Source organism: Pteropus vampyrus, unplaced genomic scaffold (assembly GCF_000151845.1).
Source record: "Pteropus vampyrus isolate Shadow unplaced genomic scaffold, Pvam_2.0 Scaffold123, whole genome shotgun sequence".
Classification (NCBI taxonomy): Eukaryota; Metazoa; Chordata; class Mammalia; order Chiroptera; family Pteropodidae; genus Pteropus; species Pteropus vampyrus.
Window position 1 is genome coordinate 1,489,735 of NW_011888904.1, and position 20,082 is coordinate 1,509,816.

General features: G+C 32.1%; 1 protein-coding gene and 1 pseudogene across 1 annotated transcript in view; both read left to right on the forward strand.

Moving 5' to 3' along the window:
- The window catches only part of LOC105296267, a 23,271-nt pseudogene extending 3,199 nt beyond the window's left edge, over nt 1–20,072 (forward strand).
- The window catches only part of DCAF10 (DDB1 and CUL4 associated factor 10), a 43,482-nt gene that overhangs the window by 6,967 nt on the left and 16,433 nt on the right, over nt 1–20,082 (forward strand). The window contains exons 2-3 of the mRNA XM_011366219.2: nt 5,341–5,454; nt 16,415–16,612. Coding sequence (XP_011364521.1) covers nt 5,341–5,454; nt 16,415–16,612 — 312 coding nt within the window. The remainder of the gene's footprint in view (nt 1–5,340; nt 5,455–16,414; nt 16,613–20,082) is intronic.

Here is a 20,082-nt window from a genome sequence, read left to right on the forward strand (position 1 = left end):
ATCAAAGTAAATCTGAAAAAAGGAGAAGGAATGAAATTCAGTAATAAAAAATAGAATTAGTGAAAATTTAAAATTCAATAGAAATGCCCAACGGAGAGAAAAAATTGTCTTTGAAAAGACAAATGAAATTGAAAAACACTCATTGATCAAGAGAATGCCCAAATAAACATATTAAGAATGAAAAAGGGGATATAACTGTAGATGCAAAAGGTGAGATTAGCTCTCCAAAAGTAGCAAAGTAAGTGGTTTGGACCAACCCTCTGAGAACAATTAGAAAAACTAGAGAAAATGTAAAATATTTAATGTAAGATATGAAAAGCTTATTTTGAAAAGATTGGAGGATTAAGGCAATGAAGAAATTTCAAGGCTAAGATCTGTAAAAGGAGGTAAGCCAGATGTGAGCACACCATTTTAGCTAAATGAATCTAGCAATATGGTAGAAATGAAATGTTGATTTGACATTAGAAAATAAATTAATGTAAACCACTACATTAACATCTTAAAGGAAAAATATAATTTCCATAAATGTTAGGAAGTATTTTATACAATTTAACATATACTGATGAATAAAGAAACTTAGCAAATTTGTAGTAGAAGAAAACTTCCTTAATCCAATAATAGGAATCTACCACCACCACCACCACCCCAAAAAAACCCTACAGCAGACATTGTAGTTAATAATGAAATGGTGAATGTATTCTTAAAGATCAGGAATAAGACAAGAGTGCCTGCTATATTAACAGTTCTATTCAACATAGTACTAAAAGTCCTAACTAGTGCAGCAAGGAAAAAAATTATTAAAAAAAGCAATTGTTTGTAGATGATGATGATTACTGATAAAGAAAACAAAAATAACCTACAGATAAAGTATTAAAATAGCAATATCGATGGATAAATATTTTAAAAATCAGTTGCATTTCTGTATACCAGCAACAAAGTACAATTTTTAAAAGAACATTTATAAAAGCATTTTAAAAAATGGCAGGTACCCAGGAATAAATCTTAACAAAAAGTAGGCAAGACCCATATGGAGAATCTCCATGGTAAATGGAGATATGTCATGTTCATGGATTGGAAGACCCCATATTGTAAAGATGTCAATCCTATGCAAGCTTTTCTATAGATTTATAACAATCGCAATTAAAATCCACATCTGGATTTGTGTGTGTGTATATAACTTGTTAAGTTGATTCTAAATGTATAAGGATGTCCAAAGGTCTGAGAATTGCCAAAATACTCTTGCTAAGTAAATCTTGAATATGTGGAAAAGTATGCATATTATTGATGGAATGATGCAATATTGTATGATATAAATTCTACTAAATTAATTTGTAAAGTCAGGACATCCCAATAAAAAATACCAATAAGATATTTTAGTAAGCCCTGACATGCTATATCTAAAGTTCATTTGGAAGAGAAAGCATATTAGCCCCCCAAAAATGTTTATAAAGCAATGTTTATTAAAATGTTTATAAAGCAATAAAGCAATCTTGCCTTGCCACATATCAAATATACTATAAACCTTTTAGAAATTAAAATGATGTGATGGAATTGCATAGAATAGAATATAGAGTACAAAAACAAAACATATATCATAAAGATGGCATTTCAAAACCAATGAGAAAAGTGTAGGCTTTGGTATTGAGACAAATTATATACATTTTTATTTTTTTAATTTTTAAAATAGATTTTATTTATTATTAATTTTTAATTTAGTTTCAAGTATACAGTACATTGGTTAGATATCTATATAGTTCATAAAATGATCCCCCCAATTGCACCCTCCCTCCCTTGACCCTCTACCTAGCCAATGTATTAATGCTAACTGCATTCCCTATGCAGTGCTCTCCATCCCTGTGACCATCCATCTTCTACTAATTTGTACTTCTTTAGCCCTTCACTTCATTCTCCCAGCCCCCTAAACCCCTCTCGCCTCTGTCCGACACCAAATTGTCCACTATATTTGTGAGTCTGTTTTGAATTAGTTTGTTCTTTTTATTCCTTAGGTTCTGCATAAGTGAAATCATATAGTGTTTATCTTTCTCTGTCTGACTTAAATACCTTCTAGGTCCATCAAAGCAATATCTTTTAGCATCCCTTTCCTTTTCATATGTAGGGGCCTTGTTTTCTTATCCTTTCAACCACTCTATCTTTCGGTTGGAGCACTTAATTCTTTTCCATTTAAAGTACTTATTGATAGGAATGTAGTTGTTACCATTCTTTATTTCTGTTTTTGATACATGTTTTTTCTTCTTAAAGAAGTCCTTCTAACATTTCCTGTAATACTGGCTTAGTGGTGATAAATTCCTTTACCTTATTTTTGTCTGGGAAGCTCTTTATTTGTCCTTCAACTCTAAATAATAGCTTTGCTGGATAAATTATTCTTGGTTGTAGATCCTGGGTCTTCATCCTGTTGAATATTTTTTGACAAGCCTTCTGTCCTGCATAGTTTCTTTTGAGAAATCAGCTGCCACTCTTATGGGTAATTATTTGTTTTTCTCTTGCTGCTTTTAATATTCTTTTTTTTGTATTTAACCTTTGGCATTTTAATTATGATGTGTCTTGGTGTGGGCCTCTTTGGATCCCTGATTTTTAGAATTCTCTGAGCTTCCTGAGGTTTTATGTCCATTTCCTTCACTAGGTTAGGAAAGTTTTCCATCATTATTTCTTTAAACAGCTGTTCAACATCTTGGTTTTCTTCAGTTACGCCAATCAGACTAATATTTGGAGTCTTAATAGTGTCTCATATCCTCTTTAAATTATTTTTATAGTCTTGGCATCTTTTTTCTTGCCATTCTGATTGAGTGTCCTGATTGGCTTTCCTGTCTTCTAGATAGGTCATGTGATCCTCTTCTTTATTTACTTTGTTTATTCATTTGTTTATTCCATTTAATATACTTCTCATCTCAGATAATGTGTTCTTCATTTCAGACTGATTCCCTTTTATAATTTCCATTTCCATTTTTATGTTTTTTATCTCTTTGTTGAAGTTCTCGCTGAATTTATCTACACTTCCCAAAAGTTCATTGAGCATCTTTATAACTAGTGTTTTGAACTCTGCATCTGTTAGATTACTTAACTCCATTATATCTGGATCTCTATTCTGTTCTCTCATATAGTTTCTGCTTCTTTGTCTTCCCATGTTGGCTGCCTTTCTGTGTCTGTTTCTATGTACTAAGCAAAGCTCCTAAGTCTCCCAGTCTTATTAGTATGGATTTGTGAAGTAGGTGTCCGGTGGCATAGTCCTGAGAGGGGTTTAGCTGCAGGCCAAATTTATCCCCAGCCTGTGCCCCTTCAGGGCCACCTGTTAAGATGCAACAAGCAATCCACAGATGATGTGCTTATAGTTGCCTCAAAAAGCCACACCAGAAACTGAGGCCAGCTGTCTGCAGTGTGAGTCTAGGTGCTGCTCAGCAAGGAGCATCTGACCCACTGAGGCTATACCAGGATGCAGCTTGGGAGGAGCCGTGAGTTGGGGGAGGCATTGTTTCGGGGAATCCTCTGGGCAGAGCGACCTGTTATGTGATGATGTCACAGCTATGGCGGCGCTGTGTCTGGCGCACTGGTAGTGGGGGTGGGCTCAGCAGGGAATAATTGATACCGCCAGCACTTCTGTACAGAGTGAGTCTCCCTTAGGCCCTTACTCTGACAATGTCTCCCTGTAAGTCTCTGGTGCCCTCTGTGCGCAGCCAAATCGGCACTGGTGCTCAGAGTGAACAGGTCCATCACCTCGAAAATCTGTGGCCCTTTTAAGAGGATTCTGCCGCTGCTGCTGCCACAGCCTCCGTCTCACTCAGCCGCTCGGGACTGGGCAGCCCAGTGTCCTCGCCCCGTCCTACCTTCTGCGGTTGCAGGGTGCTTTCTTGGACTTCTCCCTAGTTATATGGCTTGCTTGTTCCTCTAGATTCCAGGCGATTTTTCCTTGCTACTGCTCCTTGTTTCCGTCACAACTTTGATCAGAGTCTTTATCATCTACGCCATTTTTTTTCCCTTCATGATAAACATTTTTAAAAGTTACCAATCATGCCGTGTACAAAAATAGATTATAATTGGATTAAAGCAAAAATAATGACTATCTGTTTTATAGATCTTTTATTTACAATGTTAAGACTCCCAGAATCATTGATTCATTTACTTTTATGAACAAAATGGAGAAAAGTTCATTCCATGACTTTTGACTAACAAAAAGAAGTTGCTGTTTTTACTTACATTTCCTAAAATTATAGTTATTAATTTGAATTATTTTTTACTTATGATGATCAACTAGCACAAATTATTAAACTTTTGAAGTCCAGGTATCTCAAAAAAGGTTTATGCAGACACCCTTTAAAAAAAAGACAATTTCATGGTTATTAAATCTGGAAAAAATTTTAATTTAGTAGATTTTTTTCCCTTTCCCACTTTATCTAAAAAGTTTGTTCTGAATAGAAGAGTTTAACTATTTAAAATTCTATCATATACAATTTCATCTTAAGTGTACAAAATTCCATTTGTTATTGGAACTATAAATTGGGAAGATTTGTTTCAAAGACTCAGAATTTTATATGCTAGATTTAATGTGAAAGAGCAATGCCCACAGCAAATTAGATTTAATCAAAGTCAATAAAAGACAATAGATTTTCAGAAATCAAAATGGGGCTTATAAAAGATTTATAATAATATAACTTTGTAATAAGGAAGGGTTGAAACTAGATAATACTGAAAAAGCCATAAAAGAAAAGATTGTTTGACTGTATCTAACTCGTAGGATATATGCCAGATCTTTTTCAGATCTTTAATAAGTGCTGTTAAATACATAATTTTGTTACATATGATTTTTCCCCTAAGTTGCCTCATCTATGCATGTTTTTCTGCAACCAGCTTTTCTCATATCATATCCATAAGCTATCCCTTTTTAAATGTTGCACCATATTGTGCAGTAGTGTGTACCATGACTTATATAATTAATCATTCCTTCTTTCATGTACTTCAGTTTTCTTTCAGTTTCTCCTTACAATGAAGCATATATTTACAAATGCTTTTTTATATTTATGAATGATTATATCTCTAGATTAAATTCCCCCCCAAAAAAACTACTAAGTCAAAAAAGTATGCACATTAAAATTTTGTTAGATACTGGTACTCTCCAAATATAAGCTGTTACCACAGTTTATACCATAATGTATGAGAGTATCATTTCTTAATATTGCCAATAGCAGATAATGTCAATATTTTAAATATTTGCTACTAACATGGGCAAAAAGAAGTTATTCACTTATAGCTTGTGTAATTATAAATAAATGAACATCACTATTTAGAGAATGCTAGAAAATTAAAGAAAAATGTGTCATTTGCTTTCAGGTCAGTGCTAACAGTTGCTTGTGAACAGACTGAAGTTCTGCTTTTTGACCCTATATCATCAAAGCACATAAAAACACTTTCTGAAGCTCATGAAGACTGTGTGAATAATATCAGGTTAGTATTATAGTGAAAAAGTGAACTTTATTAGTGTGATCCAAAATATTGTTTTGGAAGTTCATGAAAATTTGTAATGCCTTGTCTATCAGTGCTAGATGATGCACATTTGTGAATTGTGAATCTTTTCCTTTGTGAAACTTCTCTTTAATTATAAAACTTGTTAACTATTTTGGATTAGAATCTTTCTGAAATGGATTTTTCACTTCCATATGATTTTCTTTTTCTCCTTTTAATCATGGTCATTATTATGAACCTCAGCCAGTATTAAAATAGTCCTAATGCCTTTGAGCTAATGATCTGTATAGAATTATGGCATGGCAGTCCCATTACTTAGCCTGTGTCACCACCACCCCCGAAATTCAAACTATCAAAGGGAAAAAGCACATAAACACAGAGAAAGTCTTTATACTGTGTTGGAAGCTCTTAAATTCTCAACAATATGGAAAGTAAATGACAGTTGAACAGTTTGGTGGATTAATATGCAGTCATTAAAATGATGGTCACAAAGTCTATATATCAACATGGACAAATCCTTAGGATAATATAGGTTAAAATAATAAAAATTGTACCGATATGACATGATGCAAAAGAAAAATGATTAGAAGGAAATATTTTAAAATGCTAACAGTGGATGAGTTGGAATGGATGGATTATGAGTAATTTTCTATTTTCTAAACTTTATGTAAAGAGATTATAATACTTTTATAATAATTACTTTTAATGTTGAAAAAAATGTGGAAATTACTTTTAGTCAAGGTGACATACTGAGTTTTAATGCAACTCCTATGTTCCAAACACAGAACAAATGATTAAATAACAAAAGATATAGCTAGGCTCTGCAACAACAATAAACATCTTTGTGGGCCAGAAACAGAACACAGACACAAAGCTAGTAGGAGGGTTTAAATCACAGGCTTACTGGGTTTCAGCCTGGTACTGACATGCAGTCACTTGTCTCCTATCAAAAATCAAAAGTACTAAAATGCTTCATGTGAGGCAGAAACCAGATCCAGAACTACTACATGAAGCCAGGATTTTGGGTGGAACGCCTGTTTCATTCATGAAAAGCTGAAGAAAGAAAGAAAAAGCTATTTACTACCCTGGGCTATAGGTTTTAGCTGGTAAAGACACAGCCTCATGAACTAATGGAGCCATTGCTAAGTTAATGATTGAATGTATATATGTGATAGCTCCAATATTATCATGAAACTGGAGGCCTTAATGTCATAAGGTCTAGTTGTGGATTAGGGGTCCAGAAGTCCAAGTGGGGGCAACTATAAAACCATTAACTAGGAAGAGAGAGAGAAAAAAAAATTATAAACCTTTCCTACTCAAAATGAGCCTATAACCAAAATTCCAAAACTCATGAAGACATCTAACATTAATGTCATAACAAAACCAGCAGCTAGAACAGGCATTTTCTCTAGATGAAATTAATTTTATGGAGTAGTCCAACAAAGACTTTATTTTTAAAAATAAATTATTTTATTTATTTTTTTTGACTAGGTTATACATGCACGTGGTACAATATTCAAAGGTACAAAAGGGTAAACAGTGAAAAGTAAGTCTATCTCCCACCTCCGTCCCCTGGCCATCCAGTTCCCCTCCCCAGAAGTAACCACTATTACCAATTTCTTACTATCCTTTCTGAGATAGTTTGTGCATGTCCAAGCATATATAAACACACATACATACACTTTTATATAAATGGTAGCATTCTACACATACTATTATATTCCTTGGCTTTTTCACTTAATAACATATTTAGAAATTATTCCATATTAGTATCCATGGGATGATCTTATTCTTTTTAACGGCTGCATAGTATTCCATTGATTAGAGGAAACTTTAAAGCATTTTTAGGATGCTCAAAGAAACGGTAAGGGGTACTTTCCATTTAAAGAGAGCTCAAAATTTATGAAATGAAAGAGATGAAACAAAGACAGGTTAATGTAGTAAAGAACCAACTAGAATTCTTGGAAATTAAAAACGTAGTTGATATATAAAACTCAATAGATGGGATAAATTTACCTTTTAAATATTGATGATAGAATTAATGGGTTAGAAATAGTATTAAACAATTCATCCAGAACACAGAAAAAAGATATAAATATGAAAGAGTAGTTAAAAAACAGGATTAATTGAGAAACTCCAACTATATACAAGACTTACAAAAAAAGAAGATGCAAAGATCTTTCAAAAAGAACTACTTTTTGAAAACACAGAACGCTGAGAAAATTTTTAGCATTAAAGAAGGACATGAATCCTATCAAAAATAAACTCTAGAATGTCAAGTAGGCTAAAAATCAAGATAAATCCACATCTAGACAGGTTATGGTGAAATTCTAAAATATCAAAGACAAAGAGAAAATCTTAAAAACCACAAAAGTTAGAAGTCTAATTACCTACAGAGGTACAATAATTAAACTAATAGAAGGTTTCTCATCAGCAACAGTTGACGGTAGGAAAAAATGGGATAATATCTTAAATACTGAGGCAATACCGTATCATATCCAGGTAAACTATTATTCTAGAATGAAGAACTTTAATAATTAGGTGAAGTGGTAAATGTTATTAATTTTTAATAACAGAAAGATAATTTAGAGTTGTTTTTGTTGGAGGGTACATTTGAAACAAAGTTAAAACTGAAATTCTAGATTAGCACTATCCAATAGAACTGAATTCTAGTCACATATGTAATTTTAAATTTTCTAGTGGTCACATTAAAAAAGAAGAAACGTGAAGTTAATTTTTAATAATGTTTTACTTAACCCAGGATGTCTAAAATATTATTTCAACATATAATCAGTATAAAATTTATTGAAATAGTTTAATTTTTTTGATGCTAAATCTTCAAATTCCAGTGTATGTTTTACACATAGAGCACATCTCAATTCAGACCGGAGAATAACAACAAATAGGTTGTATGTATAGGGGAGCTTTGCTCAGTGGGAAGGTGTAATATATTAAGGTCAATGTCACGTTCAGGAGGAGACAGAAATATTAAGTAATTTCAGACTCTTTTAGAACAATGCATAATTAAATATATATGATGAAAAAAACTAAACTAAAAGTAACTAAAATAATAGAAATATAGTTTATCACTTCCAAACCAGCAGAAGAGGGGGAAAAGAGAATACCGAAAACTTGATGAGTTCATTAGAAGACAGGAAAGCTTAAAAAGTAAAAAAAAAGAAAACAACAAAAACATACACACACACACACACACAAAAGCAAAGGAAAGGTATAATAAATAGAAAATAAGAAGTATAAATAGTTCCAAATATATGAATAGTTCACAGTTAGTATAAATGGATCGATCTTTATTAAAAGACACAGAGACAGCAATTTGAATTTAAAAAATCATCTATATACTCTTTATAGAGCTATCAAAAATAAAACTGCCCAGAAATGGGAAGAGAAAACTGATATGGATTATTATTATTGGACAAACAGAAGGCCAAGGCTTTAATAAAGATGAAATGCAACAATAGATATAAAAGGGAAAGTCTACCAAAAAGGTATATAATCATGAACTTATGTGCAACTTGAAATATACAAAGTGAAAATGGAATGATAAAGAATTACAAGTCTGTAATCATAGTGAGAGATTTTAATACAGTTCCATCCAAAACCAGTAAATCAAGCAAATAAAAATTAAGCTACAGATTTTAAAATATTCTGAACAAACTTTCTACTAAAAATATAAATGCTAGATTAAATTTTAAATTTATTTTTAAGGTATAGTCAAGCTGATAAGAAAGAAAGGAATTGTAGGCCAAAGGTGAACTAGAAGTAGGAATTCAAGGGAGGTATTCAGCTGCCTTTTACCATGGATGCATGGGCCAAATGCTCGTAACCTGGAGTTTCTGTTTGACATGTATGAGGAGTACAGAGAACAGGAGAGTTAATTCTAGGGCTAGTCGAAGGTGGGGAGTCTAGTAGAAAACTTGGCATAAGGTTGGGACTCCAAAGGGTTACACTTTCAGCATAAAAGTGACCTAGAAATAAACCACCTTGTTCATCTAGACTGTGACATTGGATAGAGTTGTGTCAGAAAATCTCTTCTGAATTTCTAACTACAAGCCAATTTTCATGCATGTATGAGGTCTAAATTCATATTACCATATGGTCCAAAACTCTCCACCTAACAATTTAAAATTAGATTCAGGTTGGTAGTGCTGCCAGGTATCTACAAAGTGCAAAAATGAATACAAATCTTATCTGGAGGAGAAAACTCAGTATCATAAAGAAGTCAATTCTTCCCAAATTAGTCTGTAAATTTAGTGTAGCTTTAATCAGAATATCAACAGGTTTTTCTTTTTTAACTTGATTTTAAAATTCATAATGAACAGCAAAGTGCCAAGAATATCTGAGACAATTTTGAAGAAAACTAAGATGATGAGAGTAACTCATCCCTCCTGAAATCAAATGTAATCTTAGGACAGGGATTAAATGACCAATGGAATAGAATAGAGCTTCCAGAAATTTGACATATGGCAGCAGGGATGTTATAAATCAGTATGGAGGCAGGAGAATAGAAAACAGAGAATTGGTTATGTATATGAAAAATTAAAATAAAATTAGATTTTAGTCTCATACCATAATTAAAAGTAGCTGCCAGTTATAGACATAATTATGAAAGCAAACCTTTAAAGCTTTAGAATAAATATAGAATATATTATTTTCTAAGGATGAGAAGGGATTTTTTAAGAATCAAAACACATTAGTAATTAAATATTAATAAGTTCAACTGCATTAAAATTCAGAGTAACCAAAAACATTATAACTGTGAGAAGGTAAGCTATAGACTGGTGGGAGAAGATATTTTCAATGCACATAACTAAAAAAGGGTTTAGTGTCCAGAATATATGACAATTAACCCAAGAACAAAACAGGCAGAGAATCACATAAGAGAAACTTCTTATAATACTTCAAGCAACATATTGTAAATGCAGTGTTTATCATTTTAAGCAATAAATATGAAAAAATTTTCAAACTTACTAGTTGTGGAAGTGCAAATAAAAATAACAAATAACAAATATTGGCAAAGATGTTGAAAAATAGAAACTCTTAGGTATTATTGATGGAGTATAAATTGGTAAAATAATTTTGAAGAGCAATTTAATATCTGGTAAAAATTGAAGAGCAGTTTTAAAAAATAAAGCACATGTATGTAAGTTGATGTGTAAAGAAGGTTCATTATAACATCATTAGTAATAGAAGTTGAAAACAAATCCCCATCGAGAGGAAGATAGATAAATTCTGTTATACACATACAATGGAATACTATACATCAGTTAAAATGAATGAACTAGAAGTATCAGCATTTGAGATGCATCTCAGAAATTCAAGGTTGAACCAGAAAAGCAAATTGTAGAATAAGCTGTACAATGTGATACCATTTATATAAAGTTTAAAAATATACAAACATAAGCTTTATGAAGACATGTATTTGTCTGTCTGTTCTCTGCTCTATCTCCAGCACCTAGAATTGTGCCTAGCACGTAGTGGGTGCTCATTAAGTATTTACAAAATAAAGTGAATGCAAAATAATATTATAAATTGTTTAAGGATACATACTTATGAATTCATGGTATTAAAAACTTGCATGGGGAGTGAAAAACAACAAATTTTGGATAGTGGTTCCCTCTGGAGAGGGAGGAAGGGGAATGGGATTGGGGAGGGATATACAGGGTACTTCAGCTGTGTTTGTAATGTTTTTAAAAATCTGAACAATAACAAAATGTTAAAATTTGATAAAGCTGGGTGGTGGGTATCACAGGTGTTATATTCTTCATAATTTTCTCTATGTTTCTAATATTTTATGCTTTAAAATTTTGTTATCTCAAAAAGATTTATGCCAAGTTGTTTGCCCCTACTCAAAATGACCTCTGAATAATCTGCTGTTAGAATTTGTGTTCCTTATCAATGTCATCTCTCATTTGCTGCTATCCGTGTACCTACCCTAGTACCCCACACCTACAAATTTGAATTTCCTTATCTGTTGGTTAGAAAAACAGATTTTGAAGATTTTTCAGAAGTTCATATAACTTCAGAATTTTTAGAAGGATCTGAGGAATCCTCTGGCATGAGCTTAAGTGTGCATTACCTATTAATAATACTAACTTCCATTTTTTTGAGTGTTTTCCATATGCCAAACCTTTTGTGAAGCACTTTTTATATATTATATCGTTTGATCCTCACAGTATCCTGATGTGAGACAGATATTGTACCCATTTTAAGGAATGAAGAAACTACAACTCAGATAAAGAGACTTGCCCACGGTCTTATATATAGTAAGTGATAAACTGGAATTCATACCCATTAGACCACCTCACTGTATTGTTCAGAGATATGGGCATGCACTCTCTGGTTCTAGATCATCATTTTGCACATACTTAATAATGTCTTCTAGTTCATTTCTTAGTTTTGAGGTTCGCTTATCTTATAAAATAAAAATGTTGATAGTTGTGAAGAGTGTTTTTTGTTGCTTCATATTTAGGGAAAGTATGTAATTTAAATTCTTAAGCCCATTATACAGGCTTACTTATTCATGAGGACTCTGTATGTGGATTTAAGAGTCCATTTAATAATCAAGGTGCCTCTAGTTATGAGGTTACAGAAGACAACTGAGGTTATCATAAAAATGTTTACTTAGTGATATGGCAGTGAAAAAATTAATACCCATTTAAATATCCCAGGATCTACTTTCCTTCTCACTGTCTTTGTTGGTCTTTTCTTGATTGTTATATTTCAAAAAGAAAATGCAGTACTTATTACTGGGAACATGAAATTTCTTACCTTGCAAAGGATATAGAATTTCACAAAACCCTGAGAGTGATATTATAGAACTGGTCTGTTACATATAAAATTATTGGCAAATGAAGATTTGATAAAGTTAGACTAGTTACCAATTAGAGAAAAGAAAATGACAAATGATGACATGATAGACACTTCGAAAAATTATGTAAATATCTCACAGGACTAAAGAAAAGCTTTATCAATGGGAACATTGATAAAGCCCTTGAATATTATACGGAAGTGACCCTCGTATAGTACAAAACTTAAGTATGAAATAAGGATGCCATATTCTTCTGTCATAATTTCACTGGAAGGATTATGCAAAAAAACCCAAACATTTAATTTATCCTTATTCTAAGAATTTGCATATAGTTAAATAAATGTAGAAAAAAAAGCTTATTTTTGTGATTTTTAGTTTTTTTTTTTTTTTAAGATTAAAACTCAACAACACTTTCTTTACATTGTTCCCTGAAATACTGGTAGCTGTTTTAAGAAAATTCTATTTCTATTTCAATTGTTGTTATCCCTTACCACTTATCTCCTGATAACGAAGACCTCAATTTATCTAGATGTCAATTTACCCCGAGCTGTTATAATCATATGTTGGGGTTTGATGGGGACATATGGAAAGGTTCTATAATTTGGAAACTCAGTGTGTGTGAAGGACTATGGAGTTAAAAATATTTTATAATTATCAACTGATTAGGCTAGACTGAGTTTTAATTTGAGAAGATTGGGTCAGATCTCCAAGAACTTGTCTAAAACTTTACATTCTCTGCCTTAGCTTTCTTGCAATAAGAATTGTAGATGCTTTAACTGGTCTTCTACTCTACTTTCTTAATTCTCTATAATTTATCTACTCTCTTTACCAATGATTCTCTAATACCTAAAATTTTAGCAGGTAATACTTTGAGGCAAAAATGAGAAAACTAAAGTCAATGCATTGAATTTTTTATTAAAGATAAACTTATCCAATTCAAAATTATTAGCTTTTGTTTTAAGATTATGTTCTTTCTACATTATTGTTAGTAAAATATACTTTCATGTAATGATGGTAATTTTTTCAGTAGCCTTATTGACAAAAATTTAAAAACTGATCCTCTACTTTATTTTTGTATGAAAATCCAAGTGTTTTGGCCACCTAAGAGATCTTTCTTTTTGAAACTATTATTTAATCATGTCACTCTCTTACCTTAAACCCTTTAAAGTAGACCTTTGTGGCATACAGAATATAATCTCACTGGAGTTTTGAATCCATATGTGCATCTAAGTATTTTCTGTGGACTAAACAAAATATGTTAGTTATATATTTTTCTAAAATTTTCAAATGTATGAAGATGCCCTTATGATGATATCAGTTTAAAAATTTGACTGCCTTTCTAGTAGCCTTTTGTTATTGTGTGTTTTTTGCAATCATAAAACTATCAGATTTGGAAATCATTAAAATATTTTTACTTTAAAAGCTTCAACAGTAAAAATAAGGGGAAAAATGAATTTGACAATATAATTATTAAAATTTTGATACAGTAAGAAAATATACAATCCATATTAAAGAAATGTATGTGTAAATTATATGCAACAGGCTGTATTTGAAAAACTAAGATATATTGTTATAAAGATTTTATAAATCAATAATAAAAAATACTGCTGTAGGAAAATGAGCAATGAACATGAACAATAATTCACAAAAGAAATCTAATCTTCCAATTAATATGAAAAAGTTAATCTTTACTAAAAATAAGTTTCAACTTAAAGCAAGATTTTTCTTTTCTAGTACTTAGCGCAATTAAAAAAATATATCTGTGTGGCAAGAGTTCGGAGAAATGGACACTCTCCTAACTGTTGCTGGTTTATTAGTATGTTCTTTTGAGGATAATTTGGCTATATGTAGCAAAAGCTCTAAATTTTTTAAAATCACTTTTTACTTAGCAATACATTTTTCTGGAAATGTACTTAAAAAAATAACTAGGGATGTGATTAATATTTGGCTGTTAAGATGTTCATCATAGTATTTTATAATATTGAAAAGATGGAAGCAATCTAAACATCCAACAATTACATATTAATTTTAAAAAGAAAAAAGATTATAATTCATTCATACAATGAATGCTACTTAATCATTAAGAATGATTTTGTCAATAAATCTTTAATGACATGGAAAATATTTGTAAAGTAATATTAGGTTTGAAATACAGGAAATAAGCTAAATATCAATAACGTTATTTTGGGTGGTGAATTTTTTCTTCATTTAAAAATTTTCAATGGGTGTGTATTTATAATTAAGAAATAGTTATTGGGAATCGTTATAGAATAAATCTGTAATATATTCTCTGTTTGTTTCTACTTTTGCATACACAGTACTCTTAATAGCCTCTCAAAGTATACCATCCCCTTACATGCCTCTGTACCCTTGGCCACATAGGGAGTTCCTACTCATCTTTTAAAAAAGTCATTTCAAATGATACCACCATGAAGTCTTTCCTAACAGACTTCTTTTCATTGCTTATTCCACCCAATTATCTTGTATAATTATTTATATATATTTGTAATGTCTTTTCCATTAAACAGTGAACTCCTATCTCATTCATTCATTTAATAAATATTTGTGAGTGCTTATTATGTACCTGGCAGTGCGTGTGTTGAGTACTGCAGATCTAACCATGAGCTATGCAGACAGGTTCGCCCTGCCTTCAAGGAGTTTGTAGCCTTGTAAAGTTTATAGCCCTGTAAAGTACACTGTAATATTAAGTTAAATAGAAGTATAGAGTATTTTAAGAGATTAGAAGATTGGTAAATCTACCCTATGCTAGATAGAGAGGGAAGGCTTTCTGGAGGGGATGGAAGCTGAATGTTGAAAAGAAAGCAAGTGTTAGCCAGGTCAAGGAGTAGGGGTACAGTGATTTCAGGTAGCAGAAACAGTCTGAACAAAGGCCTAGAATTTTAAAACCATGTTAAATTTCAAGAAGGTCATTATGTTGTTTGTGGATATTGAGGTTGATTTCTAATAGGAAAGAATTATTTGTAATTTTATCTTGGAAGAAAGTCCAGAATTTCTTCTACAAGCGATTAGGAAGCTATATATAACAATATATATTAGAGAAAGAATCCTAATATTGAATTAGGAAGAAATTCAAATGCGATTGGTAGGTTTGTTATTTTTTAAGTATTTGTATAAAATATATTCTCATTAAAGATTGAGAAATTAGTGTAGAATAATTAATTAAAAGTCTGAATTATAGAATATTTTAATTGTCTATCTTGTAATCTTGACTGGTCCCAATAAAATATTGCTAAGTGAGATTATTTGAGGAATGCCTTTGAATTAAAAGATGAAAATGATGGCATTTTAATAGCAATTTTTAAATGCGTGTTTTAAATAGAAAGAGATATTACTTGTAGCAGAGCAAACATTTCTTATAATTTTGAATCCTTCATGCTTAACATTTCTCTCTTGGCAATCAAATCTTCCAAATTTGCTGCCTCCTATTAAATTTTTTCTCACCATTTATGTTTCCTATATAGATTTTAAAGTTTTTCTTTCTCTCTAGCACTGTTCTCTAAACACCCACCACTGTTTTCAGTTCCAAATAAAAATCAATAATGTAAAACAAATGGATAAAATTACAATGTGGCCCTCATTAAATTATAGTATACTTCCCTGTGATTATGTGATTTTTACTTACTGTTTATTGTATAGCAGAATCATTGGGTTTTGGATAAGAACCATATGATTTTACTCATGTGGGATATAAAGCAGAAAGCAATGAATAAACAAATAAACAAAAAAAACCCATAGACACAAACAACAGTAGGGTGGTTACCAGAGGGCAAGGCTAGGGGGAGATCGAAGAGGGTAAAGGGGGTCAAATATATGGTGATGGAAGGAGACTAGACTTTGGGTGGTGAGCACACATGCAATTAATATATAGATGATCTAGTATAAAATTCTACCCTTGAAGCTTATATAATCTTATTAACCAATGTCACCCCAATAAATTTAAGTAAAAAAATTTTTTTAAAGAATCACTGGGTTTATACAATGAGTTTGTAGTCCTTATTTGTTTGTTTTCTTGGTTCGGTAATATAGAGACTGTTTCTCAAGATTTCTTAAATAAGAGATTAAATAAACCAGTTTTTCTTTTCTGCTTTGCAGATTTCTTGATAACCGGCTGTTTGCTACCTGCTCTGATGACACTACAATAGCACTATGGGATCTAAGAAAACTGAACACCAAAGTATGCACTTTACATGGTCACACTAGCTGGGTGAAGAACATCGAATATGATACTAATACAAGACTCTTAGTAACATCAGGATTTGATGGAAATGTCATTATTTGGGACACCAACAGGTTTGTGAATAGGAGACTATGTTAGGATTATAAATAAAAATATTTTTTTAAGATGATAAACAAATTCAGTGTTCTGCCTTAGCTTTTATATAGCTTTAGAAGAAAGAAACTAGTTTTGTGAAAAACAGTCAGTGATTCTTTTGTTACTTGAAGTTACTCATATATTGCAACTAAAAAATTTGGAGAAAATTATATGGAAGTAGTATAGTTAATGATGAAAAATGGTTTATAAGATGAGTTTCCTGAACATAAGAAAAAATATTTTTATTTCCTTTGTGGAACTGAAGTATTTTTCAGTCATTGGTTCTTCAATTCTAAATCTATTTATTTTGTAATTTTTACACTTTGTTTCCATGCATTAAGAGTAATTAGTCTTTCTATTGGAGTGGTACTGATCTCTAGTGGAATGTTTGTAAATAACATGTGGTACACATTATTTAATTGTCACTATGAGAGAAGAGGATTTCTACTGGCATTTAGTCTGCAGGGATCAGTTTCTAAACATCCTGCAGTGCACAGGACAGTTTGCACAGTGGACCAGTTGTCTCACCTAAAATGTAGGTAATTCTTCTGTTGTGAAGCACTTCAATGAAATGTCTCCTTAAGAGAAATTGACATTTGAGAAATAATTAAAATATACCTGTTGCTAGCTATGGTGAAATGACAATATAATAATATACCAGGATCACTTATGAAATATCCTTTTCAGAGGTCATATGTAAAAAGAGAGGGGATATTCTTAAAGTAATGTTACAGATTCCCATATTGTGTGAGCAGAGGATAGAGCTGATTATCTTTAGACCAAATCAAACTAGTTAAAATTTAGAAATAATTTTTTAAATTCAGAAATAAAATTTGAATAGGGATATAAATGATAACTTCCAAAATAGTAGAAAGATAAAAGATAATAAAACATGATTAATCCAATGTAGGCAGAGAAGATGGGGGAAAAATCATTTTAAAAAACAGGTAAATTAGGAAGCACAAAAATATGGTAGGCAGAGAATCCAAAAATCAGTAATCACAATAAATGTATAGGGACTAAAGTAGCCGGTTAAAAGATAGTGTTAGATTAGATTAAAAAATAAAACCAAACTATATGTTCTTTGTAAAGAGCCACTAAAAACATACAAACACAGAAAATTTGAAAGTAAAATGATGGGAAAAATAACAGGCAAATACAAATCAAAGAAAAACAGTTATATTTACATTAATAGCAGACAAAATAGAGTTTAAAGCATAGAGCATTATTAGTGATAAAAATGATATATTAATCCTCTATTTCATTAGAACATGAAAGAATTCTTATGCTGTATACAATTAATAACATAGCCTCAAACCACAAAAAGTAAAAATGGACAGAATTATAAGAAAAACGTGAAAATCCCCATCTTAGTGGAAAATATTAACACTATTCTTTTATTTAATAATAGATAAAATAGACCAAAAAAATTAGTAAGGCTATAGGTTTTAATATTAATAATCTTGATCTATTAGGCATATTTAGAATTCTGCTTCCAACAAATAGTGAATACATCCTGTGAAGCAAACTTAGAACATGTACAAAAATGAGTGCATACTGGACTATAAAGTAAGTCTCAACCAATATCAAAGAATTGTTTTACGCAAACCATTTTCCCTGACCTCAGTTCAGTTTAGTTAACACAGATACTAAAAGTTCGCATGTTTGGAGATTTATAAACTCATTTCCTAAATAATTCATGGATCAAAGAAAAAAGCATAGTGAAATCAGAAGGTCTACTGAAAATCAATGAACTAAGCACCTCACTCAAAAAGTTGGAAAAAGATTTAAAAAGGGCAAACCCAGTGAAGGTACATGTATGGAAATGATAAAAAGATAAAAGCAAAAATTAATGAAATTGAAAATGAAAATAAAATGAAGATTTTTTTTAAAGAACTGCTCTTTGAAAAAGTTAATCGAATCTGATTGGGGTAAGATTCATTAAGAGAAAAAGGAAGATACAAATAAAAAAATCTTAGCAACGAAAAAGGAGACAACAAAAAATGTAATAAAGAGTAAGATAGTAAGAACAGCTTTCTGCCACTATACTTGAAAACTTTGATAAAATAGACAGTTTACTCAAAAAATACACCTTGGCAAAACTGACCAAAGAAGAAATAGAAAACCTAAAATTGACTTATTACTAGGACTGATATTTAACCAATAAGTACAAGTTCAGCTGAAGTGGTTATTAAACAACTGAATGTCCATAATAATTGATAAATGGCCACTATCCTGAATCATCCCCAGGCATGATATCCTGGCACCCTTTGGCTATCCAGGCCCCTCTTCTAGGAATACCTCCCTCAAGATCTCTGTATGATCTAGTAGCTAAAGTCCTCTTACACAGTAGCGTAAATCCAGGACCCAGTTGTAGCACTGCCATCCAAATCAGTGTTGACTAGTTAGTTTTCATGCAGTGTTGGTTATTTAAATATTCTGAATATCACCTCTGTCATGGCCATTGAAGAAATGGAAAAAAAAATCTATCTGAACTTATCTACTAATAAAACAGTAGGCCCGTCAGTTTTACAGGTGACTGCTACCAAATATTATAAGTAACAGAACATTCTAATTTTATTATAATGTTCAGATTCCAGAAAAAGAGAGAATGTCCTTACTTTATGTATGAAGTTAGTATGACCTTGATACCTATATTCAACAAAGATAAAATTAGAAGAAAAAAAATGAAAGGACAATCTGTAATATGAATGTAGATGCAAATATTCTAAATAAAAGGAAATTGAATCTTATAAGATATTAATCAAAATATCATGACTAAGTCGAGTTTTTTCAAGAGATGAAAAAGTGACTTATCAGAGAAGCAGGAGCAGGCCAGACAGCAGCAGAGATGGCAGGGAAAGAGTTGGAGCAGTGCCAGCAGCAGGCAGACGAGGTGATGGAAATCATGCTCAACAACTTTGACAAAGTCCTGGAGTACAATGGGAAACTGGCAGAGCTGGTGCAGCATTCAGACCAACTCCTGGACATGAGCTCAGACTTCAGCAGGACAACCAAGACCTTGGCCCAGAAGAAGCGCTGGGAGAACATCCTTTGCCAGATCTACTTGGGGCTGATGGTGGACATTGGCCTACTCGTCATCCTGATTGTGGTGCTGGTCATGTTTCTCCCACAGAGATGTGAGGGCAGCAGTAATTCACAGGCCCAGGATGCAGGTGCTGCCTCAGAGCCTGGGGATTGGCCTAGCTAGGCCTGGAGGAGAGGCCGCATGGCCACACTGGCTGGTTCTGGTTTCCAGTACCCTGGTGTGTACTCCCATCTGAGCCATCCTAGTGAGCACCAATGGGCAGCCCCGATGTGTACACCATTGCAGTTCCTATCATGCCACAGAGGGCAGTCTGCTGCATTGGCCATGCTAGGCTAGCCCTACCTGCAGCTCAGTAAAAGTTGCTGTTTGGTTAAAAGCCAAAAAAAAAAAAAAAAAAAA